A 26,815-nucleotide genomic window follows, 5' to 3' on the forward strand; every position below is an offset into this window, starting at 1 on the left:
GAAGGATCTGTAGTTGTTTATATAGAGGGAATGATGAGATTTTAAAGGGAGTTGTTGTCAACCATGCAAAATGACTAGGCTTTTCTTGTCTACTTAACGTTTAGATCCTAAAAAATATTTTGTTGAAGCTTGTATACTGAACCAAATAATATTGTAGCCAAATTTCATGACCAATTCAAAGAGCTACTCTAGTGCACCAAGAAAATGTATTAATTTTTGAAGATGTAAATACTAATTTTTACCCTTGTATTAAGGTTTTCAATAAATGTTTAGCATAAACAATTCATTAAAAAAACTTATACTTTGCCATACTAATAATACAATTTTGTCACGATACATGGATACTCATTATTTTTTTAAAAAAAGTTTATCTAGGAATGGTCACCCATCTCCTATATCAAATTCCAAACGCAAAATCAAAACCCACTTAGGGTTCTAACAGAAATGATTGAAATCTCAAAATTATAAATTTCAAAGTTATAAATGTAATCGAGTCACCGGCAAAAATAATCAACAAGATGTCCGATTAACTTCCAAATCAGGAGACAAGAGGGAGTTGATCGGATATATGGTAAGCACCCCTCAATTTCAAACCCAAAAGAACTTTCAAATCAGAAGACAAGAGGGAGTTGCTCGAATGATAAGCACCCCTCACTTCCAACCACAAAAAAAACTTTCAAATCAGGAGAATGCGTAAACAAAGAGAGTCTCATAGCATGTACCGCGCTGTTCTTTTTTCTGATAATTGTTTTATTTTTCTTTAACCCACATCTATTTTCACTCTACGACAACAACAATTCGGAAGTCCCTAGGCTGAAGGGAAAAAGCATCAACATTAGGAGCGGAGGTGTTTACCATCCGAACAACTCTTTTGCTAGATTGAGAAGTAAGGTTTTTTTAGTTAAACTAGATGGTTACAATAAAGTTTGGAATGTTCAACGGTTAGTAAAAAACAAATTTAAGTATCAATTTGTGCGAGTCAATAATTTTCCTTACAATCAAGTGTTTAAATAACCAATGGATGGGACTGTCTTTGACTGTGGATTGATCACAATAGAAAATAACATACCAATTTGTTCAAACCTACTTCTTTTGTCCCTAATTACTAGTGAAAATAATTATTAATATAGTGAATTAATTAATTTATTCATATTAATTATAAAGTAAATAAATTAAAAATTTGAGATTAATTTATATCCACGGATAATAGACAAAAAAATTACACCATCAACTCAGTTTTAGAAATATTTATTTTTAAAAATATATTATTTAGTATTAATATTTAAATAATAATTAAAAAAGTATTATATAATAACTTAACTCTAAATTAATTATATGAGTTTGTTTAGGATTCTTCTTGGTTGCAAAACATAAGAAGATCTTTTGCTGTATTTTCTTGTCCTCATTATTTTTACCTCATTCCCATCAATACCATTGAAGTAATTTGAGACAATCATCAATCTTAACTTTTTACTTTTTTTTTCTTTTTAAAATCTAGACTAATTGATTCAATAAAAAAAAATTATTCATAACTGTTTTATCGAAAAATGGGGTCTGATTTTCGAAAAGAGTTTGTTTTTAGACTTTAGGGAGTCGCCACTTAATTTTTAAGAAAAACCAAGAAAACTTCGTTTCTAAAAAACTTAAACAGAAAAATTGTTTTGAAACATTTTAAGGGTTCGGGATTCCTATTAGTATCTTAGGAAGGTGTTAGGCACCTAAAAATCTCCGTTAACTTACGGTTTTCCAACGATTAACTTATTGACTATTTTGTTTTAACTTTGCAATTTTTAAACTTATGAGAAATTTACTTAGGCGAAATTTCAGATTTTAAAGCTCTTTAAATTCAAACGAACTTAGAATTTGAATTTTGAACCTATTAGAGTTTTAAACAAACTTACGGGTTGAAATATTTATCGTTTTGAGATTCCATTAAAGTTAAACCTTTTAAACTTAAGTCTAAGCGACTTTCAAATTCGAACATCTTTAAAATTCCAATTTTTAGTTTCGAGTTTTGATAAAGCAAAAGGCGTTCAATGGGGGTTTGGAGTTCTTCCAACTCTAAAACTAAACGATATTCAAGCACGCGACCAATTAATAAAGAGAGAGAGAGAGAGAGAGAGATAGAGATTTTGGGTCCAGACTCGGGTTTCGTTCGCCTTGACCGAGTTTGGACCCACCTGTTTTCTTTTGGGTTTTGACCCATTTCTCTTTCGTACCTGTCCTAGTCTAAACATACAAAATAAATTTCAAGAAAATAAAACAACAAGGGCTTATGCCCGTTACAAAATAAAATACAATATGACATAAATAAAAATCTTCCGGTCTCTCTCCTTCCAACTTCTTCAATTCTTCCAAAACACTTGATGGGTTGACTCAAAAAGGAACGCGTGAGTCTTTACGACTCTTCCGAATACCTAGAGGAGGATGGAGTCCCAAACGGACTCGAGAAAGAATTTCACATGCAACCAAACAAACACGAAGTTAAGGAAGGAACGTGAACTCTTAACACAAAGATAGAAAATAAAATAGTAATAATAATAAAATAAAATAAAATAAAAAAAAAAAAAAAGAAGAAACAAGACACCAGTAATGTAATTTAAAACAAGGATACATGAACTATTATTAGCCATAGTGCTAGGGTCGTGATATAATCGAAACAAAATACAATTACTCCCACATATGACTAAATAAACTTATCATATCAGTATGAGAGAATGACAACATAAAAGGGTGACAACATCACAACAAGTCATTTTAATGAGCGAAGAAACTAGAGATGCCATCACCCAAAAAATGCACAAAAGATCATGTATTTTTGAACTCTCAACAAACGGATCTTTCCATGTTACAGGCTAACCTCAAACTAGCTGACGTGAAATAGCCAGAGTAGGATAAAATCGACTAACATTGCAACATCAATAACAACAAAACAGTGTCATTTCGTGCTAAAACCTCGATGCAAGCTAGATATATCTATAGCTAGCCTAACATTTTTTTAACAAATAACCACCATACCCAGCTTTTCGATATAAGACAAAGAATTATACGTCGAGCAAACCGGGTGAACATCCTTAAGGACAAGAAACAGATGCAAAGCCCCCATATTAACCTTGCTGGAAAAAAAAACTACCACCCTAACAGCTTACGAGATAAGATTTAGAGTCAATATACGTCATGCAAGGTCAGCTAACCAACGACAATGGCCGCCTCGCGAAGACAGACTCAGAAAACAGTGAGAGAACACTAAACATACAAACTTCAGCGAAACCAACCAACACAAAATAATCACTGACATCCGGATGGCCCTAACTAATGAAAACTTCCGATAACATAGCCTATTACTTCTACAGCGATCAACAGCACACAAAATACTTCGAACATCCACGCATAAGCTTGCTTGCGTAAGAAAAAGAGTGGATAAAGGAACATTGATGCTAAGCTGCGTTAAAACAAGCTAAACGTTACCTTTCTGTACGCAGCGAACAAAGGAAAGACGAGCAGAGGACGGAGACGACTACCACCTTGCGAGCCTGAACAACAGTCCACCGTTCCGTCGATAGACAGCGAAGAAACGAAAGAACTTCCCGAGACTTGAATTGTTCTTCGTGTCCGAATGCTACTCCCGAAATCCAAAATATCTTTGGTATTCTATATTGATGGGATTTCAGCTAGAACCAACAACAAAAATGACAACAACCAAAGCTCTTTTTCTTTTTGTTTTCGAAAATTTCCAAATCGGTTTCCTCAACAAAATTCCCCAAAAATCCAAACTTGAAGTTTCCTAATCCCAGATTCTCAACTAAAATTCCTCTCAAATGTCTTAACTAAAAAGAACTCTTAAAAATGTCTAACCTCAGAATTGCCAACCCCTTTTCCGGAAGAGGGGTGGGGTTTATATAGAAGGGAACACTGGGGTTTCCACTTTTTGGGGTCGGATCGACGAACTTCTGCCCATTTCGAATTTTAAATTCGAAATCCCTTTGGGTCAAATCCCACAAGGCAGACCTCGCGTGTTGGCAAGGATGACTGCGACGTATTGCGTGTGCAGACCTGCGTGACAGCGGCAGGGTGTGGGTTTATGACATTCCGTCTTGTTCACGCGAAGAGGAGGGTGGAAGAACGTGGGGTTGTTGGAGTTTTGCAGGAGATGGCGTCTGTGTTTCTGGGCTTCTGTTGAGAGGGTAAGAAGAGGAGAGAGCGAGCGTGGGCGTGAGACGCGGGAGAGAGGGAAGGAGAGGAGAGAGGACGAGAGTGTGAGAGCGTGGGGAGAGACGCGAGGGGGTCGCGTGAGGGAGGATGGAGCGTGGGGGGGTCGGGTCTTTTTCTCTTTTTCTTTTCTGGGTTTCTGGGGTCGTGTAGGGGTGCTGGGGGAAGGGGAAGAAGGAGGGAAAGGGGTCGGGTCGGGTCGAAAGGGGATTGGGTTGGGTTAGTATTAAGTTAGTGGGTTGGGGTTAAAAGGGGAGTTTGGGCCTGGGAATTAATGTTGGGGCTGAAGATTAAGAGGGGTTGGGCCTGGGTAATTTTATTTTGGGAATGGGAGAGAGGAGTGGAGTGGGCTGGGGTAAAGGAATGGGTTTAAGATATACATATATACATATACATACATGTATATACATATATGTATATATGTACATATATTTTATTTTCGCAAGATTTATAAAACTAACTAACTTTAAATAATTTAAAAAACTCACGAAGTTCGATAATTAATTTATACCAACGCGGGTCAAAAATTGGGTGTCAACAACTGTCCCTCATTTTACTTGGGTTGATGCAAGCAACTCGAGGAAAATGAAGTTGACCGAACCAATTTTGACCAACTCCACTCGCTTTTAAGAAGAAGGATTTGACAAAGAGTTTAGGAATTATGGCCGAACCCTTGCAAACGGGTCTCCTACATATCTCAGGCTATATGAGAATTCAGGCCACATGTAGTTCGATAAGCTTGATTTACCGCACGATTTTAAAGAATCAAAAGCCACCTCGACACCGAATTATGAAGGTATCGAAATGCTCGAGAATAGAATTCGAGAGCGAAATTGGAATACAGCCGAGTTTTCAACATTGAATCCGCCTACATACCCTTAAACCTTCGGAATCAGGCTGTGTGTAGTTCGACTCGATCGTTGGAAAAGGAAAACTATTATGCTAGCTAACCTTCGGTTTTGGACGAGTGACACATTAAACGAGTATGAAAAAGAGGCTTGTAACCTCTTAGCCATGAATGTGGAGCTCTTCACATCCATAGGTAAGAACTTACACGGACATAGTTTCCAAAGCTCCTGGCGCATTGTCACTCAGATTGGAAACTCGCCCCCGATAAAACAAAACTTCCGGACGCAAGACGGAAACTGACAGAAACTAAAGAAAAACCCGCATGTTTTGAGAGGGTGGTTCGATTGTGGTGGAAGTCGCTCCTCTGCTCGCGTCCTAAGAGTTTGACATTCCTCTTTAGACTATGTCCCAGTTCGCTGCTAAGAAAAGTTCCACGTTGTGCTGCATCCTTTTTGATGTCGTCCGCACCTGTGGTTTTTGGAGAATTCACCCTTTTGGATGCTCTCGACAAAGACTGAGATAAAACTCGTCAGCTTAAAAATGCAATTAGGATGGGAGACAGTGTCTTTTTACCATGTCGACACTTCATTGTTCTCCTCCATGTTCGACGTCGACTCGATCGGTCTGACGTCCAGCAAATAAAGCTTATGCCTTGTGTTTTGCAATATCATCTTCAATGCATTCCATACTTGATGTCGAAATAGATAAATAAATGCTGATGCGATATTGATGTTTCTTTCGTTGTCATCTTCGATGCTCTCCATGATGTTTATTTTTTATAAGAAATAACAGAATGCAGTCGAGGCCAATGGATAAGTATTGCTCTTTCTTTATCCAAGTACGTCCTCTTGCGGGGCATGAATATCTTCCCGCGATGTATAAATTCTAGCGAGGTATGAAGTCTTCTCGCGATGCATAAATTTTGACGAGGCATGAATTCCAGCGAGGCATAAATTCTTCTCGCGATGTATAAATTTTGACGAGGCATGAAATCTTCTCGTCATGCATGATTATTGACTCGCGATGCATGATTCCGCGATGCATGAATTCCAGCGAGGCATAAATCCTTCTCGCGATGTATAAATTTTGACGAGGCATGAAATCTTCTCGTCGTGCATGATTATTGACTCGCGATGCATGATTCCGCGATGCATGAATTCCAGCGAGGCATAAATTCTTCTCGCGATGTATAAATTTTGACGAGGCATGAAATCTTCTCGTCATGCATGATTATTGACTCGCGATGCATGATTTCCGCGATACATGATTCCGCGATGCATGAATTCCAGCGAGGCATAAATTCTTCTCGCGATGTATAAATTTTGACGAGGCATGAAATCTTCTCGTCATGCATGATTATTGACTCGCGATGCATGATTTCCGCGATGCATGATTCCGCGATGCGTGAATTCCAGCGAGGCATAAATCCTTCTCGCGATGTATAAATTTTGACGAGGCATGAAATCTTCTCGTCATGCATGATTATTGACTCGCGATGTATGATTTCCGCGATGCATGATTTCCAGCGAGGCATAAATTCTTCTCGCGATGTATAAATTTTGACGAGGCATGAAATCTTCTCGTCATGCATAATTATTGACTCGCGATGCATGATTTCCGCGATGCATGATTCCGCGATGCATGATTTCCACGATGCATGATTCCGCGATGTATAAATTTTGACGAGGCATGAAATCTTCTCGTCATGCATAATTATTGACTCGCGATGCATAATTTCCGCTATGCATGATTCCGCTATGCATGAATATTTATATTGCCCCCGTGAATAGTAACGGCAAGACGACCTCCAAATAATATATCGACTTGATCGATAATGATAAAAATAATAATTGCATAGCTGTCTCTTCTGAGGTAATGCATTGTCTTGATCGATAATACTCATCTTGCTTTGATAGCGCAATGCAAATAGCGTCTTCTTATAGCAATCGTGAAATCTTCGCTGAGATTCCTTTTTGATTCACCTTTGAATCTGGCCAGGCACTTTGTAAATTTCATGTATTGAGGAATGACTTGAAATAAACAAACGCATTCACAAGCATCTTGGCATAAACGATATGAAATGCTTCTTGCTTTCAATAAAATCACTAGCTTTGGAGATAGTTTTCTCTTTCTCCGTATTCATCCGTCGGAAGAATTCGGCCGATTTCGAAGCAAAGCTATAAACCTGCATCCACAGAAAAATTGTCAGTTTTAAACATACTGATTTGTGTCGATCCCTTCGGTTGTTTGCTCCTTGTCTTGATATCTCCGGTTGATTTTCATATTTCCCGACTCTTGATAGATAAGAAAATATCTTATGCCAAAACAGATGAAATATAAAAGGGAAATTTTTAAGAGAAACAAGAAATTTTTAAGAAATAGTATCTCGAAAAAGTCACTGCCAAGTCATGTCATGTCAGGCTTAACGAGCTTCTTTGAGTCCGACGCTTGTTGAATGAATTTCAGAGGCATTCCGGACTTGTGGGGAAGTCCCATGACGAAATTTTGAGGCCATCCTCAAAATTTCTGTCCCAGTTTAGTATCTTGCTCATCTTTCCATTGTAACCGCACAGATCTCGGAATTTTTGAGATCTTCTCAAAAATTCTGTCCCAGTCGCAAATTCGAAATGTCTTTAGTTTGATCCGCTGAAGAGAAGGTTCCTTCTGGAGAATTTTTGAGTCCCTCTCAAAAATTCTGTCCCAGTTTCTATTGTAGAAGGGGGGAATAGAATTTACGAGATATATGACCGAGCCCTTGTGGTGCCTACGTATCCCGTTGCGGCAGGAATCAGGTCAAACGTAGTTCCCCTTAAAGGTTAACAAGAATAAAATTTACAAAGAAACCGACCGAAGCCGACAAAGGCCGCCTACGTATCTCATTCTTGAGAATTCAGGTCGAACGTAGTTCAGGTACAAAGAAATAGTAAAAAGGGGGTAAATGGGGTGACCGAAGCCGACATAGGCCGCCTACGTATCTCGTTCTTGAGAATTCAGGTCAGACATAGTTCGTTACAAAGAAATAGTAAAAAGGGGGTAAATGGGGTGACCGAAGCCGACATAGGCCGCCTACGTATCTCGTTCTTGAGAATTCAGGTCAGACGTAGTTCGTTACAAGAGGGATAAGAATTCAAATTCGAACAAATACAAGCAAACAGAAGATTACAAGTAAATGATGGGAAATGCAAAACGAACTTCACGTGTAATATCTCTTGACAGCATCTGAGTTGATAGGTTTGGGCCATACAGCGCCATCCATCTCTGACAAGACTAAAGCACCTCCAGATAGTACTTTGCGGACCATGTAAGGACCTTGCCAGTTTGGTGCGAACTTTCCTTTGTACTCGTCTTGATGAGGAAAAATACGCTTAAGAACCAATTCTGGCTCTTACTCTTTTGTGAAAAGCGCGAGTCATTCTTTATCTATACAACTGGCCATGGCAAACAACAACCATCCTCTTTTCATCAATCAAGGCTAGTTGATCAATCCGTTTGCTAACCCACTCAGCATTACTTAGCTCAGCATCTTGGATGATCCTCAGTGACGGTATCTCGACTTCAACAGGTACGACTGCTTCTGTTCCGTATACTAGCAAGTATGGAGTAGCCCCAATTGATGTTCTGACCGTCGTTCGATAACCCAGTAGAGCATAGGGCAACATTTCATGCCAACCCCGCTGCTTGTCAATCATTTTCCTCAGAATATTCTTGATGTTCTTGTTGGCGGCCTCTACAGCTCCGTTCATTTGAGGGCGATAAGCAGTTGACCTTCGGTGAATAATCTTAAATTGTTCACATATCTCTTTCATCAGATGACTGTTGAGATTTGCACCGTTATCAGTGATGATGGATTCTGGAACTCCAAACCGGCAGATCAGATTGTTGCGGACAAAGTCGGCCACCACTTTCTTGGTTACCAATTTGTAAGAGGTTGCTTCCACCCATTTGGTGAAATAATCGATGGCAACCAAAATAAATCTGTGTCCATTGGAAGCGGCCGGTTCTATAGGGTCGATGACATCCATTCCCCAAGCTACAAATGGCCAAGGTGAACTCATAGCATTGAGTTCGTGAGGTGGCACCCTTATCAAATCTCCGTGCACTTGACATTTATGGCATTTTTGCACGAATTTGCAACAGTCGTTCTCCATAGTCATCCAGAAGTAACCGGCTCGAAGGACTTTTCTTGCCAAGGTAAGCCCGTTCATATGTGTGCCACAGACTCCAGCATGTATCTGTTCAATAAGCCTCACGGCTTCAGCAGCATCCACGCATCTCAAAAGACCCAAATCTGGAGTCCTCCTGTAAAGGACTTCTCCATTCAAAAAGAAATTGAGAGCCATACGACGTATCGACTTCTTTTGATTAGATGTGGCGTCTTCTGGATATGTCCCAGACTCCAAGTACCTCTTTATGTCGAAATACCAAGGCAAACCATCTGGTTCTGATTCAACATGTGAACAATGGATTGGATGTTCCTTCAAGTCTATATCCAACGGGTCGATGTAATCAGTATCTGGATGTTTGATCATTGAAGCGATGGTGGCAAGAGCATCAGCTAATTCATTCTGTATTCTGGGAGTATGTCTGAACTCGATCTTGCGAAACCTTTTACACAGATTTTGCACATATTGTACGTAAGGTACAATCTTCGGGTTCTTCACAGCCCATTCTCCTTGAACCTGATGAATCAAGAGGTCTGAATCTCCAATAACCAGCAACTCGTAGACATTCATGTCAACGACCATTTTCAAACCGAGAATGCAAACTTCATACTCAGCCATGTTGTTTGTGCAGTTGAATCGTAGTTTAGCCGCCATAGGATAGTGCTGACCAGATTCTGATACCAGGACTGCTCCAACACCCTTACCCTGGTGATTCACCGCTCCATCGAAGAATAATCTCCAACCTGGATAATCTATAGAGATATCTTCACCCACAAATGACACTTCTTCATCGTGAAAATACGTCTTGAGAGGTTCATACTCTTCGTTAATGGGATTTTCCGCAAGATGATCAGCCAAAGCTTGTGCTTTTATTGCCTTCTGAGTCACGTACACGATGTCAAACTCACTCAACAACATTTGCCATTTAGCCAGCTTCCCGGTCGGCATCGCTTTCTGGAAAATATACTTCAACGGATCCATCCTGGAGATAAGATATGTAGTATACGACGACAGGTAGTGCCTCAGCTTCTGGGCAAGCCATGTCAGAGCACAGCATGTTCTTTCTAGCAAAGTGTAACGAGACTCGTACGGAGTAAACTTCTTGCTGATGTAGTAGATAGCCTTTTCCTTCTTCCCTGTCTCGTCGTGTTGACCAAGAACACATCCAAAGGCGTTATCTGAGACAGACAAATACAGCAACAAAGGACTCCCTTCTCGCGGAGGAACCAGTACTGGTGGGTTAGACAAGTAGCTCTTGATAGCATCGAAAGCGGTCTGGCACTCCTCAGTCCACTTAGTTGGGGCATCTTTCTTCAGCAACTTGAAGATAGGCTCACATACCACCGTCGATTGTGCTATAAACCAGCTGATATAGTTTAACCTCCCTAAGAAACTCATCACCTCTTTTCTCGTCTTCGGCGGAGGTAACTCCTGAATTGCTTTGATCTTGGAAGGGTCGAGCTCAATACCTCTTCTGCTGACTATAAACCCTAACAACTTCCCAGCTGGGACTCCAAAAGCACATTTGGCGGGATTTAGCTTCAAGTTGTACCTACGCAAACGTTCAAAGAATTTTCGCAGGTGTGTCAAATGATCTGAGCTCTCGCGGGATTTAATTATGACGTCGTCTACGTACACTTCAATTTCCTTGTGAATCATGTCGTGGAAGATAGTCGTCATGGCTCTCATGTAAGTGGCACCGGCGTTTTTGAGCCCAAACGGCATCACCCTGTAGTGATATACCCCCCAAGGTGTGATGAAGGCCATTTTCTCCGTGTCTTCTTCATCCATCAGAATCTGGTGATAACCCGCGTAACAATCCACAAATGACTGCATCTCATGTTTGGCACAGTTATCAATCAGAATATGTATATTTGGCAACGGGAAATTATCCTTTGGACTAGCCTTGTTGAGATCTCTGTAATCAATGCAAATCCTGATTTTTCCATCTTTCTTGGCGACCGGAACGACATTCGCCAACCAGGTGGGATATTGCGTTACTTCTACCAACCGGGACTCTATCTGCTTGGTGATTTCCTCCTTAATCTTCAAACTCAATTCAGGCTTGAATTTCCGAGTCCTTTGCTTCACTGGCTCGAACCCTGGGTTGATAGGCAGCTTATGAGATACGACATCGGTACTCAGCCCCTGCATGTCACTGACCTCCCAAACAAACACATCGCTGTATTCGGCAAGCAAATGAATCAGGCTCTCCTTCTGAGTTTCATTCAGGTGAGTGCTGATCTTAACCTCTTTGACACATTCTGAATCTCCCAAATTTACCGTCTCTGTTTCCTTCAGATTCGGTTTATGTTGATTCTCGAACTGTCGAAACTCTTCTACTACATAGTCTGGTTCCCCACTTTCTTCGTCGTAGTCGTCAGCCTCGTCGTCATTTACCTCATTTTGTTCGTTTAGCTCATGACATGACATGACGTTGGCAGGTTTGTAACTTACGTTACTGAAATCATAAACAGACAAAATTAGAAAAGTAAAATATAACAAGCAATCGAATAAACAAAGTCAAAATAAGGAGGCTTTCATTTAAATTGAATCAGGATGCAAAGTTGGGTCATGGCACAAGGCCATGTCGCCCTTTAAACAATCATAACAAAATTCAAAATCAAGAAAATGCAGAAATGGTGGGTCTCGGGCCTCTTCCGAACGACCACCGATTTTGGCATGCACAAAATAATTCCTTTCTACCCCAAAGTCCGGGACATCAGGATTGGTGTGGACGTCCAATTCTTCAGCATCTCCCCCGGTTCAGCATCACGAAAGCCAGCTGACTCAGCCTCTTCCTCTATGACGGTATTGATCTCCTTGAACAGGTCACAGATTCCTTCCCCGCCGTCTTCAGGCTCGGCATGCTCCCGAACTGGAAAGGAGTGATAGAGATGCGGGATCGGCTTAGTCAACTCTTGATCCCTTCTCCTCTTCCTATCATCATCTGTGGGGATGTACCCCAAACCATACTTTGATCCCTGAGCAAGGACCGGAACAGGCTCAATAATTCCTTGGGAATCTCTTCCCAATCCAAAACCTGGCTCGAACCCATTTTGCAGCATCACCGTGGCTATCATTTTGTACACGGTTGGCATGGAGTTGAGGGCCAAATCTTCGTTGGTGGCATTCACCAGCTCCACCGTGTAAAAGTCTGCGCCTTGCGGCGTCTCATCAATGACCGACACCTGCTTGCCCGAGCGACTTCCCTCGCCGTGAATCACTAACTCTTCATTTTTCCATACAAGCTTCATCATCTGATGGAGAGTAGAGGGGACGGCTCCAGCCATGTGGATAAACGGCCTTCCCAAAAGAAGGTTGTAGCTAGTGTCTATGTCCAATACTTGGAATTGCACACTGAACTCTGCGGGGCCCATTTGAAGGGTCAAAGTCACAGCCCCTAAGGTGTATCTTTGCACACCATCAAATGCCCTTACATTGACCTGATTCTGCTCCAGTTTCCCAAGGTCAAAATTTAGTTGCCTCAACGTCGTCAATGGGCAAATATTCAAACCGGACCCATCATCTACCAAAACACAGTTGACAACCTTTCCACGACATATCACGGTAATGTGTAGCGCTTTGTTGTGGGATCTTCCTTCGACTGGCAACTCATCGTCACAAAAGCTGATCCGGTGCCCCCGAATGACTTGATGAATCATAGCGGCCACATTATCACTACTTGTACCTGAGGGTACGTATGTATCATCAAGAGCTTTCATTAAGGCCTGCCTGTGGGACTGAGAGCTCATCAGCAGGGCCCACACGGAGATCTGAGCTGGAGTCTTCTCTAAATGTTTGACGATGGAATAGTCCTTCGGTTGCATCCTTCTCCAAAATTCTTCTGCTTCCCCCTCGCTTATCGGCCTCTTAGCATGGTCCTTCTTCTGTCCTCCGAGAGCAAGCTCATCAGGAGTGTAGCACCTTCCGGACCTGGTCATGCCTTGGGCCACGGCGGTTTCAATGACAAATTTGGGCTTAATGAGAGTTTTCGAAGGCACCAAGGCAACAGCCTTTGCAGGTGTCAGAATAACAAACTCCCTCCTTTCCTTGACGCTTAAAGAAGCGACAGCCCTTTCCAAGTCCTCATGCACAATAGGGGTAATCATCTTTGTTCCACACCCATCTTCATCCGTTTCAATCATATTAAGGTTGTCACCTCCATGATTCGGCAACGGATTTGTGTTGACGTTTGGCACCGCCGGTTGAAGAGAAACTACCTCCTGATCGATCAGGTCTTGGATTTTGTGCTTAAGGTTGATGCAATCTTCCGTGTCATGTCCAACACTGTTGGAATGATAAGCACACCTTTGATCCGGCCTGTAGAACTTTGAGTTGACATCCACGGGTCTGGGCCCCACAGGGTGGATGTATCCATCTGCGACTAGCCTCTCAAATAGTTTGGTCCGGCTTTCAGCAAGTGTGGTAAATTTCCTTGAAGGCTTTTTTTCAAATCTCGGTCGGGAAGTATCATAACCGCTTTGCCGAGGGGGAGGCACCCGCTGATAATTTTGGGTATCTTGTACGAGGAGCTTGGCTCCGGGGATAAGGGTTTGCCTGGAAATTTGGCATTGGAGCTTGGTAATTCGGGAGGGGGTCCTGGTATAATGGAGCTTGGACTTGATAAGTGGGTGGAGGTGGTCGGTAGCTCGACTGTACGTTGGCACAGTTGGGAGCAATATTCTGATAAGGGGATGGGATCTGGTATGGTTGAGGGTAATTTGGGTATATGGGAGAAAAATTTTGGAGATTAGAGGGTGGACTTTGGTATGACAAAATTTGAGCATTCTGATAGGTGGGGACAGTATTGTGGTTATTGGAATGATTGGATTGTGGGTAGTAGGATCGGTGAGACTTTGGGGAAGGCCTGGAACGATCTTGGGAATGTGACGGGTTTCTAGGGGTTTTTCTTCCCCCATACGAGACAGCGGCGACTTCCTCTCTTCTCTTTCTTATCAATCCTGAAGACCCAGGCGACGCAGATACACGGGCTATCTTCCCCGATTTTAGACCATCTTCGATAGTCTTACCAACTTTGACTATCTCAGCGAATTTAGCTCCGACCAGCAGCATGATTCGATCATAGTACTCAGGCTCCTGTACCCGCACGAACACTTCCATAATCTCTTTCTCGGTCATGGGTGGCCTTACCCTCGCCGCTTCTTTCCTCCACCTATAGGCAAATTCCCTATAGCTTTCAGTTGGTTTCTGCTTCATCTTCTCTAGAGAATACCGATCGGGCACTATTTCAACATTGTAGGCGAATCGGTCAATGAAGTCCTTAGCCAATGCATTCCAACTGGGCCACTGCCTGGTTTCATGTGAAGTAAACCACTCGAGGGCCTCTCCACACAGACTTCGGCTGAAAAGCCGCATCAACAAGGCCTCATCCCTGCCAACTCCCACGAGCTGGTCACAATACGCTCTCAAATGCGCCATAGGATTGCCCACTCCTCCGAAGGTGTCAAACTTCGGAATTTTAAAACCTTCGGGAAGGTTCAAATCTGGATGGATGCACAATTCTGCGTAGCTAAGTCCGGCGGCGTCTGGGATGCACTGCAGCTCTTTCATAGCCCTTTTGATTTCTTCCTTTATATCGATCTTCACTTCTTCTTTCGCCTTCCATTCTTTTTCCTGTTCTTCATAGTGATCCAACTCAGAACCGTGCACCTCGTGCTCGGCAGGAACAGGAACTTGGAAGGTGGCTCTTTTTGGGAGGGGTGGAGCTATAGAGGGACTTGAAACGTTTTGGGCGGTCTGGTAGTTTTGTGGGTAGGCCTGAGGATTGGTGTTCTGACTCAAATGCGGATGAAATGCTTGGGTATTGAAGGCAGTTTGAGTTTGGTTTTGATTTTGTGGCGGTGGGGCAGTTTGAGTATTCTGAGGATGGGGTGGTATTTGAGGGTGGTTATTTGGAAGAGGTGAAGGAGTTTGGTAAGATGCAGAAGCGTATTGGGGGTTTTGGGTTGTGAGGTCAATCACAGACGGATTATGCACAGGTGTAGAAGGCTGGTTCTGAGTTGGATCTATGTTTGATGAAGGGAAGTAGACCGGAGGTCTTGCATCAGCAATATTAGTACCAAATCCAGGTGGAGGCGCATCCTGTCTCCGTTGCATTTCATTTTTCATTTCAGCAATCTGTTGCATCAGTTGCATGATCAATTCGTTCTGTTCCACTACAGTGGGCTGAGCCACCACAACGTCAGTAAGACGCCCTTCGTCATTGTTGTCTCCCATAACTGTTTTTCCTTTATCTGAATTTGATCGAGGGAAGGAATCTGTAGGACCTTTCGATCTGGTGAAGTAAGGATGATCTGCCAGCTTTATTGACACAGATCAGTAAAAAGGTACCTGAGAGGTAAAAACAACTCAAAGGCAAATTTGTTAGTGCATATCCAGAGTACAAAATGCATAATATCGCACATAAAACAGATAAACACACAAGTCGTTTTGTTTGAGGATATCTTAACCCACGAATAAGGACGGATATATATTTTGAACAAACAAGAATTTGTTTGTTTGGCGTTATCTTGGGAAATCTGAATCACGTTGAGCTATGGTCTTCTTGCAGCTGCTTTGCGACGTCCGTTGATCTTATCTTCGTATCTCCGAAACATGGAGGAGAATGAAAATTTTCTGTGATAGGGGCCGGGCCGAGAAGGCTGCCTACGTATCTCAAGGGGAGAATTCAGGCCCAACGTAGTTCGGATTTTAGGATGAAAATTTTCCATTCATTCTTTCGTTGTGATTACAAGGGAATTGGAAAACAACATTGAGATTTCTAGAAGACCACATTTGGAGATTTCTTGTCTTGTGGCTGCGTCATTCCTTTCCTTTCAGACAGTCGGAAATGGAGGCTTGTAGACGATTTCTTCTTCATCATCCTCCTCAATCACTTCACGGCCGAGGCCACTGTTATCTGCTCCCTGATCACGGGCGAGGTATTTTCCGCCCTTTGGGTCGCTATGGGTCGCCAATTCCTCGTCGAGCGCCGCGCTTCTGTTCAACAACACAGCAGTCTCGATATCTATCTTCGCCTCTCTCGCCTTTCCTTCGTGTATCTCCAAACGAAGCAAGTTCAACCTTTTCCTTAGGCTTTCGGTTTCCATCTCAACCTCCTTCTTTCTCTTTATCTGTGACGCCAGATCTTCATCCAAGGTTGTGACCGCAACTTTGTAAATCGCCGTGGTCACGTCTACTTTGAGTCCTTCCTCCTTAACCTTCTGAATCTCTCGAGTGACTCGCTCGATCTTTCTTCGCAATTCCTCCTCAGTGAGCTCCGTCTGGACGTTCTTGCCTTTGTCCATAGCGGTGATTCAACTTTCCTGAGATGATAGAGCGGTATTTAGGATTTATGGTATGGATTTTGTGTGAGAAACTTGAGACTCGGGAATTTTGGTCGGACAATTGTAATGTTGGCTTCTGTATACTCTTTAGGATTTTGGCTAGGAGTGGGTTTACGATATCCTCAATCATAGCGACATAACACATAAGCATTCAAACAAATATATCGTGTCCTAAACATGCATGTGACCCTTTTGTGCCAAGGGTAGGCCTAGCGATCTGAAGGATGTATTGCGCCATTTAAATAAGTAATTGTACCCCCGAAACGAATTTCACTAGATGTCATAGCGTTCATTACACAATCAAAATCAAACGGGATACATCTTGGGAATGGGATGCAATGCAAATACATATATAAAATCAATCCCACGCAGGGGAGTTAAAAGGTTGATGATCCAGCTCCTCTTCTGGCCTTCTCCACTTCTTCTCGGATAATGCACTTGCTGGTGAACACGTATGGCTCAGCGAACGCAGCTTTGGAAGATGTTGGTACGGCTTGTAAGGTGTTCATCTGCTCGTCCAAAATAGTGTCCAAACGCATTAGACAAGTCCTTGTGTCAGCTAATTCTTGTGACATTACGGCCAAAACTCTCTGATTTTCTAATTCCCGGAGTTGGTATGCTTGCTCTTTTTGTTGAAATTCCTGTTCTTTCTTATAGAATTCCTGCTCCCTTCGGTCCCACTCTTGCTGAAAATGGTACGCGTGAATTTGAAGCCTTGTCTCCACGTCTTCGATTTTTCGACTCGTGCGTGGTGTCGGATCCACTACACCATGCAAATTATTATGCAACCATGTCTTATATTCGTCAACATATCCAGCTTCATACCTATCTGCGGTAACCTCCCCCTTTATGTTGACACGTCCGGCCCATTCCTGGAGGATAATTTTAGCGAAAGGTATTTTGTCCTTCTCGTTGTAATCGACAATGAAAGAGCTGGCATCTCCTTGGGCGGGTATGATTTGGACTTTTCCAAATTGCCGCATTACTCTCGTCGGGTTGTAAGGACGCAATCCTCTGATGCCGGGAAGGACTAAAAATGGCAATTTGGCCCCTTGGGCTGCTATCATCTGAGACCTGAAGCTCGGTAATACCCATTGTATGTCTCCTTCTTTCAAATTGTAAAACACCTTTGCCCACGCATCCCTGGTGGTGTGAATTGGAAATTTACGGATACTCAAGTAGAATTCGTAATTATCGAGAGGACTTGTTTGACTTGGTTCGGCCAAACCCTGTAGCTGGGTGTTGTCTCTTTTGCATAGATGTTCCGTCAACCACCATTGAAGTAAGATGTTGCAACCTTGGAAAAACGGGAAACCATTCTTGCACAGGCTCAAAGATCGGTAAATGTCGGACAAGATGACTGGGGCCAAACAGCAATATTTCTTTTCTTCAGATTTTCTACCGACTCCTCTGAACATGGCATTCACTACCATTATTACCCGGGTGTCGATCTCTCTACCTTCGTCTTTAGGGAACACCATAGTTCCCAAGAGGCATGCGGAGAAAGCGATAGCTTGAGTTTGCCTCCAAGTACTGTGATCATGAAATTCGTCCGGGAACAATCTAAAATAATTGTCGTGCCCCCACCTCTCGAAAAACCTCATCAGTGGAATGTTGTGGGTCTCTAACCAATTCGCATTCACTAGGGATAATATGTCTCTTAGCTCAGTCTCGGTTGGCCTATCTGGCAGGAGAATGTGATGATCGGGACGTTTTTTCCTTTTGCCACACGTCCCAATCGAGTCAAGGCAATCTTTGATCTCTTCTAATGTGGGCGTTATTTTGACATCTCCAAATCGAAAGACCATTTTATCATCGTCCCAGAATCTGGCGATGACCTCGATAAACGTGGGCCATACCTTGAAGTCCATTATCGAAGGTAGGTGACCCAAGTAAATCGAGATTTCTCTCTTCTGACACTCCTTAAGGTTGCCCCACCATACTCGAAGAATGTCGGGCGCCTGGGTGACCATTTTGAAGTGAAGGAACTGACTTGACATCTACAAAAACATACAACTAGTTAATTTTCAATCCCCCCGATACAACAACTAGTTAAACACGCAATACATCCTTCAAATTTAAACAACAAACATGAACGTCCTATCGAGCCGTAGGCTCTTTGGACCCAAGGTGGACTTTTCTAATGGGCCCGACACTCCTTGGGTGTCGGGTCATCTTAGGCCAATGCGCTATTTTTCAGGATTTGGCTTCGCTCTATCCTAGTTTGACTAAGAGTGGGTTATATTTAAAGTGGAATGGGTAACCCAAGCGGACTACTTGGGCTGGGACAATTAACGATCGTTGACTATCAAGTAATCAACAAGATGTCCGATTAACTTCCAAATCAGGAGACAAGAGGGAGTTGATCGGATATATGGTAAGCACCCCTCAATTTCAAACCCAAACGAACTTTCAAATCAGAAGACAAGAGGGAGTTGCTCGAATGATAAGCACCCCTCACTTCCAACCACAAAAAAAACTTTCAAATCAGGAGAATGCGTAAACAAAGAGAGTCTCATAGCATGTACCGCGCTGTTCTTTTTTCTGATAATTGTTTTATTTTTCTTTAACCCACATCTATTTTCACTCTACGACAACAACAATTCGGAAGTCCCTAGGCTGAAGGGAAAAAGTATCAACATTAGGAGCGGAGGTGTTTACCATCCGAACAACTCTTTTGCTAGATTGAGAAGTAAGGTTTTTTTAGTTAAACTAGATGGTTACAATAAAGTTTGGAATGTTCAACGGTTAGTAAAAAACAAATTTAAGTATCAATTTGTGTGAGTCAATAATTTTCCTTACAATCAAGTGTTTAAATAACCAATGGATGGGACTGTCTTTGACTGTGGATTGATCACAATAGAAAATAACATACCAATTTGTTCAAACCTACTTCTTTTGTCCCTAATTACTAGTGAAAATAATTATTAATATAGTGAATTAATTAATTTATTCATATTAATTATAAAGTAAATAAATTAAAAATTTGAGATTAACTTATATCCACGGATAATAGACAAAAAAATTACACCATCAACTCAGTTTTAGAAATATTTATTTTTAAAAATATATTATTTAGTATTAATATTTAAATAATAATTAAAAAAGTATTATATAATAACTTAACTCTAAATTAATTATATGAGTTTGTTTAGGATTCTTCTTGGTTGCAAAACATAAGAAGATCTTTTGCAGTATTTTCTTGTCCTCATTATTTTTACCTCATTCCCATCAATACCATTGAAGTAATTTGAGACAATCATCAATCTTAACTTTTTACTTTTTTTTTCTTTTTAAAATCTAGACTAATTGATTCAATAAAAAAAAATTATTCATAACTGTTTTATCGAAAAATGGGGTCTGATTTTCGAAAAGAGTTTGTTTTTAGACTTTAGGGAGTCGCCACTTAATTTTTAAGAAAAACCAAGAAAACTTCGTTTCTAAAAAACTTAAACAGAAAAATTGTTTTGAAACATTTTAAGGGTTCGGGATTCCTATTAGTATCTTAGGAAGGTGTTAGGCACCTAAAAATCTCCGTTAACTTACGGTTTTCCAACGATTAACTTATTGACTATTTTGTTTTAACTTTGCAATTTTTAAACTTATGAGAAATTTACTTAGGCGAAATTTCAGATTTTAAAGCTCTTTAAATTCAAACGAACTTAGAATTTGAATTTTGAACCTATTAGAGTTTTAAACAAACTTATGGGTTGAAATATTTATCGTTTTGAGATTCCATTAAAGTTAAACCTTTTAAACTTAAGTCTAAGCGACTTTCAAATTCGAACATCTTTAAAATTCCAATTTTTAGTTTCGAGTTTTGATAAAGCAAAAGGCGTTCAATGGGGGTTTGGAGTTCTTCCAACTCTAAAACTAAACGATATTCAAGCACGCGACCAATTAATAAAGAGAGAGAGAGAGAGAGAGATAGAGATTTTGGGTCCAGACTCGGGTTTCGTTCGCCTTGACCGAGTTTGGACCCACCTGTTTTCTTTTGGGTTTTGACCCATTTCTCTTCGTACCTGTCCTAGTCTAAACATACAAAATAAATTTCAAGAAAATAAAACAACAAGGGCTTATGCCCGTTACAAAATAAAATACAATATGAAATAAATAAAAATCTTCCGGTCTCTCTCCTTCCAACTTCTTCAATTCTTCCAAAACACTTGATGGGTTGACTCAAAAAGGAACGCGTGAGTCTTTACGACTCTTCCGAATACCTAGAGGAGGATGGAGTCCCAAACGGACTCGAGAAAGAATTTCACATGCAACCAAACAAACACGAAGTTAAGGAAGGAACGTGAACTCTTAACACAAAGATAGAAAATAAAATAGTAATAATAATAAAATAAAATAAAAAAAAAAGAAAAGAAGAAACAAGACACCAGTAATGTAATTTAAAACAAGGATACATGAACTATTATTAGCCATAGTGCTAGGGTCGTGATATAATCGAAACAAAATACAATTACTCCCACATATGACTAAATAAACTTATCATATCAGTATGAGAGAATGACAACATAAAAGGGTGACAACATCACAACAAGTCATTTTAATGAGCGAAGAAACTAGAGATGCCATCACCCAAAAAATGCACAAAAGATCATGTATTTTTGAACTCTCAACAAACGGATCTTTCCATGTTACAGGCTAACCTCAAACTAGCTGACGTGAAATAGCCAGAGTAGGATAAAATCGACTAACATTGCAACATCAATAACAACAAAACAGTGCCATTTCGTGCTAAAACCTCGATGCAAGCTAGATATATCTATAGCTAGCCTAACATTCTTTTAACAAATAACCACCATACCCAGCTTTTCGATATAAGACAAAGGATTATACGTCGAGCAAACCGGGTGAACATCCTTAAGGACAAGAAACAGATGCAAAGCCCCCATATTAACCTTGCTGGAAAAAAAAAACTACCACCCTAACAGCTTACGAGATAAGATTTAGAGTCAATATACGTCATGCAAGGTCAGCCAACCAACGACAATGGCCGCCTCGCGAAGACAGACTCAGAAAACAGTGAGAGAACACTAAACATACAAACTTCAGCGAAACCAACCAACACAAAATAATCACTGACATCCGGATGGCCCTAACTAATGAAAACTTCCGATAACATAGCCTATTACTTCTACAGCGATCAACAGCACACAAAATACTTCGAACATCCACGCATAAGCTTGCTTGCGTAAGAAAAAGAGTGGATAAAGGAACATTGATGCTAAGCTGCGTTAAAACAAGCTAAACGTTACCTTTCTGTACGCAGCGAACAAAGGAAAGACGAGCAGAGGACGGAGACGACTACCACCTTGCGAGCCTGAACAACAGTCCACCGTTCCGTCGATAGACAGCGAAGAAACGAAAGAACTTCCCGAGACTTGAACTGTTCTTCGTGTCCGAATGCTACTCCCGAAATCCAAAATATCTTTGGTATTCTATATTGATGGGATTTCAGCTAGAACCAACAACAAAAATGACAACAACCAAAGCTCTTTTTTTTTGTTTTCGAAAATTTCCAAACCGGTTTCCTCAACAAAATTCCCCAAAAATCCAAACTTGAAGTTTCCTAATCCCAGATTCTCAACTAAAATTCCTCTCAAATGTCTTAACTAAAAAGAACTCTTAAAAATGTCTAACCTCAGAATTGCCAACCCCTTTTCCGGAAGAGGGGTGGGGTTTATATAGAAGGGAACACTGGGGTTTCCACTTTTTGGGGTCGGATCGACGAACTTCTGCCCATTTCGAATTTTAAATCCGAAATCCCTTTGGGTCAAATCCCACAAGGCAGACCTCGCGTGTTGGCAAGGATGACTGCGACGTATTGCGTGTGCAGACCTGCGTGACAGCGGCAGGGTGTGGGTTTATGACATTCCGTCTTGTTCACGCGAAGAGGAGGGTGGAAGAACGTGGGGTTGTTGGAGTTTTGCAGGAGATGGCGTCTGTGTTTCTGGGCTTCTGTCGAGAGGGTAAGGAGAGAAGAGAGCGAGCGTGGGCGTGAGACGCGGGAGAGAGGGAAGGAGAGGAGAGAGGACGAGAGTGCGAGAGCGTGGGGAGAGACGCGAGGGGGTCGCGTGAGGGAGGATGGAGCGTGGGGGGGTCGGGTCTTTTTCTCCTTTTCTTTTCTGGGTTTCTGGGGTCGTGTAGGGGTGCTGGGGGAAGGGGAAGAAGGAGGGAAAGGGGTCGGGTCGGGTCAAAAGGGGATTGGGTTGGGTTAGTATTAAGTTAGTGGGTTGGGGTTAAAAGGGGAGTTTGGGCCTGGGAATTAATGTTGGGGCTGAAGATTAAGAGGGGTTGGGCCTGGGTAATTTTATTTTGGGAATGGGAGAGAGGAGTGGAGTGGGCTGGGGTAAAGGAATGGGTTTAAGATATACATATATACATATACATACATATATATACATATATGTATATATGTACATATATTTTATTTTCGCAAGATTTATAAAACTAACTAACTTTAAATAATTTAAAAAACTCACGAAGTTCGATAATTAATTTATACCAACGCGGGTCAAAAATTGGGTGTCAACAATAACTTATTAAGTTTTTGGATGAAAAAGTTTTGGATAGATGCTTCCATTGCTTCAACTTTTCTCTTCTTAGTTCATTTTATCAACAATATTAAAATTAATTGAAAATAAACTTTGATCCATATACCTTCATATGTATTCCAATTTATTCAAGTAATACTCAAAATCGATAGTATAAAAAATATTTAAACGTTATTTCAAAACAATCTTGAATTTATAGAGCGTGTTTTGTTTTAAAAAAAGAAAAAGAGAAGCTAAAATAATCATTAATCTTTAAATATGAAAATATGATAATTATATATTTCTATTATATAGAAGTATGATGGAGAGGACGATCACTGCTAAAATAGACATTATACCAAACATACAAGGATAAAATTGTAATTATAATTTGATAGCCATCATAAAAATTGGCAAAAGATATTTTATGTTCATTCTAGAAGCTTTACTTCACTCTAAAAGTATCTTCTCTTCACTCTCTCACTCTCCTCCATAAAAATCTCATTGCAATCAGAAAGTATCATCATCTCCTTACTCCTCCATGGCCAAATCCTCGAATGACTATCCTCAACCAATCTAATTCAAGAACAAATCACTAGTACTCAAAATCAAACACCCAACCCCGATTAACTTTGACTCCGGTTGAATCAAACCCTTCAAACGAATCTCGAATCACCTTTTTTTTATGAAAATTCTCTGATTTCTTAAAAACAAGGTATGAATTGATGCTTCCTTTTTAGGTTGTATGGAGCAAAATTCTTTTCACTTTCTTAGTTGGATGGATATTATGATTCTATCTTGTATTTCTCTCAATCCTCTCTCTAAATGTTTTTATATAGAAGTGTGATGGAGAGGACGATCATTGCCAAAATAGACATTATACCAAACATACAAGGATAAAATTGTAATTATAATTTGATAGCCTCATAAAAATTGGCAAAAGATATTTTATGTTCATTCTAGAAGCTTTACTTCACTAGAAGTATCGTCTCTCCACTCTCTCACTCTCCTCCATAAAAATCTCATTGCAATCAGAAAGTATCATCATCTCCTTACTCCTCCATGGCTAAATCCTCAAATGGCTATCCTCAACCAATCGAATTCGAGAACAAATCACTAGTACTCAAAATCAAACACCTAACCCTGATTAACTTTGACTCAGATTGAATCAAACCCTTCAAACGAATCTTGAATCACCCTTTTTTATGAAAATTCTCTGATTTCTTAAAAACAAGGTATGAGTCGTGATTCTTCCTTTTTGGATTGTATGGAGCAAAATTCTTTTCACTTTCTTAGTTCTTTCAATCATTTCTCTCTAAATGTTTTTTTGGTATTTATTAAGGGGATTGAAATTACATTAAAATGTTAGTTAGATCAAGATGAAATAATGTGTAAATTGATTGGAAATTAATCAGAAAAATTACAACTGGGTAAGTATTAGAGTTCCTTCAATTTTGATGCTCCGTTTCAGATCTTTTTGAGGTATAACATTTTGCTTCTTTAATGAAAATGTTTGTCCTTTCATACATATAATGGATACTTATTTATTCAAATTTTTATTTAGCTGTTAAACAATTGAATTAAACAAGAAGCAATTTGTAGCTAGGCTGAACCAACAACTTGAATAGGGATTTTTTTTTCATGTTTTTTTTTACTTGGAAACTTTTATAGTACTTCTTAATGTTATACTTGAAACTTTTATGATTGTCTTAAAAGCAAAACAATATGTTGCAGCAAACACCTAATCACCACAAAAACTACTTTTTTATTATTCATCGTATTCATATTCATTCATATCATATATATATATATATATATATATCATATCATATATTATTATAAGTATAAAACTCTAATGTGTAAAGTTGAAATATCATTTTACCCGTATACTAAAAACTTTTTTTAAAAAAAAATCATATATTATTAGTTATTATATATTAAATACGAATATTATGGGATGCTAAAAGTTTACTTACTTTTTAATGAAATAATAAAATATCTAAGGAATTTGAAAAGTCGGTTTTTTATTAAATATAAATATTATTGGATGCTAGAAATTCTTTTTTTTAATGAAATAGTAATGCATGAGAAATTTGACTCAGTTTTCTAACAAAAACATAATAATAATAATAATAATAATAATAAAAATAATAAAAGTGAGAAGAAATTTAGGAAAAAGTTAAATTGTTGTTTTTCCACTATATTACATTAAAATGTTATAAAATATCAAACCTATTAAATATTTCTATCAATAATTAAGGATATCATATTAAGTTTTTACAATAATATAATTCATATGTATTTAACTACTATAATAAAGATGGATTAATTTTCTTGGTACTGCCACTTATTTTAGTACTAGTGGAATTATTTGCGCTTCGGCAATTATAAAAAATATTTATAAGATAATAGTATGAAAAATGTAATATTTAGGTTAGTATCGAATGTATAAATAAATTAATATTTCTACTCGTCTGCGATATCATAGACTTTTTTAAAACATATAAAATATATTTATTTATTATATATATATATATATATATATATATATTAGAACAAAATATTCATCGTGGTGAAATAAATGGAATAAGAGATAATATGTTGAAATAACAGTATATTGTATTCGATTGAAAATATTTTATATGTTTTAATTTTCTATATCTTTTATAAGAGTACTAATGTTCTATCTTTTGTAGCAGTACTAATGTTCTGTTCAAACTCTGATTTCGTCAAAACAAAATTGATTTTTTAAAATAATTTTATTATTACATTTGCTTATTATAATTTTTTAAACATTAATTAAATATTTATAAGACTTACGAAAAAATAAAATATATAAAAGTTATGAATAATATTAAATATCAAATGTTACAAGCAAGATGAAGAGACATGAGTTATAAATAATTCAAATGTATAATTTATTAGACAATAAATGTATTACTAATTATATATTGATTTTGTTTGTAAAATAAATAAATAAAAATAAGAGGTGAAAATACAAAAAATGAACAGAGAAAATATAATAATTGGTGATTATATAAAAATTATAAATGCATTTCGAAGCAAAAAGAACGGTGACAGATTGTTACATACACAAAAAATGACATCATGAAAATAATATTTTATTTTTAATTAATTTTTCTAATTAAAATAAAATGAAACTTATCATCATAAATTTTTTTGTTGTTGTTAAAATGAAATAATTATTTTAATTTTTTTCATAACAAAGAGAAAGTAAAATACTAAAAGATCAAATGATTAACATTGACAATATAATACATTTAGTTAAATTATTTATATAAATCAAAATTTAAAAAACTCTAACAAAAGTAACTAAGTTGCTAATACAATTCAAAGTGAAAAAATAATCTGTAATTATGCTTCATTTTTTTTCCTTCTACCATCTTCCTTTGCAAAGAGATCCGTCATCATGTTTTGATACATACATCAAACTCTTATTATATGCAACTAACTGAATCATATACCAATAAAAAATAATTATGTCAAAAGAAAGAACGAAATAAAACTATATTTAATGTATTTGTATATTATCTTTTCAATAGTACTAACAATACTAAATAATAATTATTTTAGAAATCTAACAAATATTATATCAAACTATATTATATCTGGAAACTAACTATTAGAAAGAGTAATTGCATACAGACAACACATTGTTAAGAATTACAAAGATTTTTTT

General features: G+C 39.0%; 1 protein-coding gene across 1 annotated transcript; it reads right to left on the reverse strand.

Annotated features, from left to right (window-relative positions):
- Window positions 1-7,108: 7,108 nt before the first annotated feature.
- Window positions 7,109-16,531, reverse strand: LOC138349416 (uncharacterized). Its single transcript, XM_069299756.1, has 7 exons — window positions 16,067-16,531; window positions 14,146-15,545; window positions 11,928-13,781; window positions 9,463-11,682; window positions 8,888-9,357; window positions 8,508-8,632; window positions 7,109-7,243 (listed from the first exon to the last, which is right to left on the reverse strand). Exons 1-7 carry the CDS (start codon window positions 16,529-16,531, stop codon window positions 7,109-7,111), a joined length of 6,669 nt encoding a protein of 2,222 aa, XP_069155857.1.
- Between the last annotated feature and the right edge of the window lie 10,284 nt (window positions 16,532-26,815).

Source organism: Solanum lycopersicum, chromosome 6 (assembly GCF_036512215.1).
Source record: "Solanum lycopersicum chromosome 6, SLM_r2.1".
Taxonomy (NCBI): domain Eukaryota; kingdom Viridiplantae; phylum Streptophyta; class Magnoliopsida; order Solanales; family Solanaceae; genus Solanum; species Solanum lycopersicum.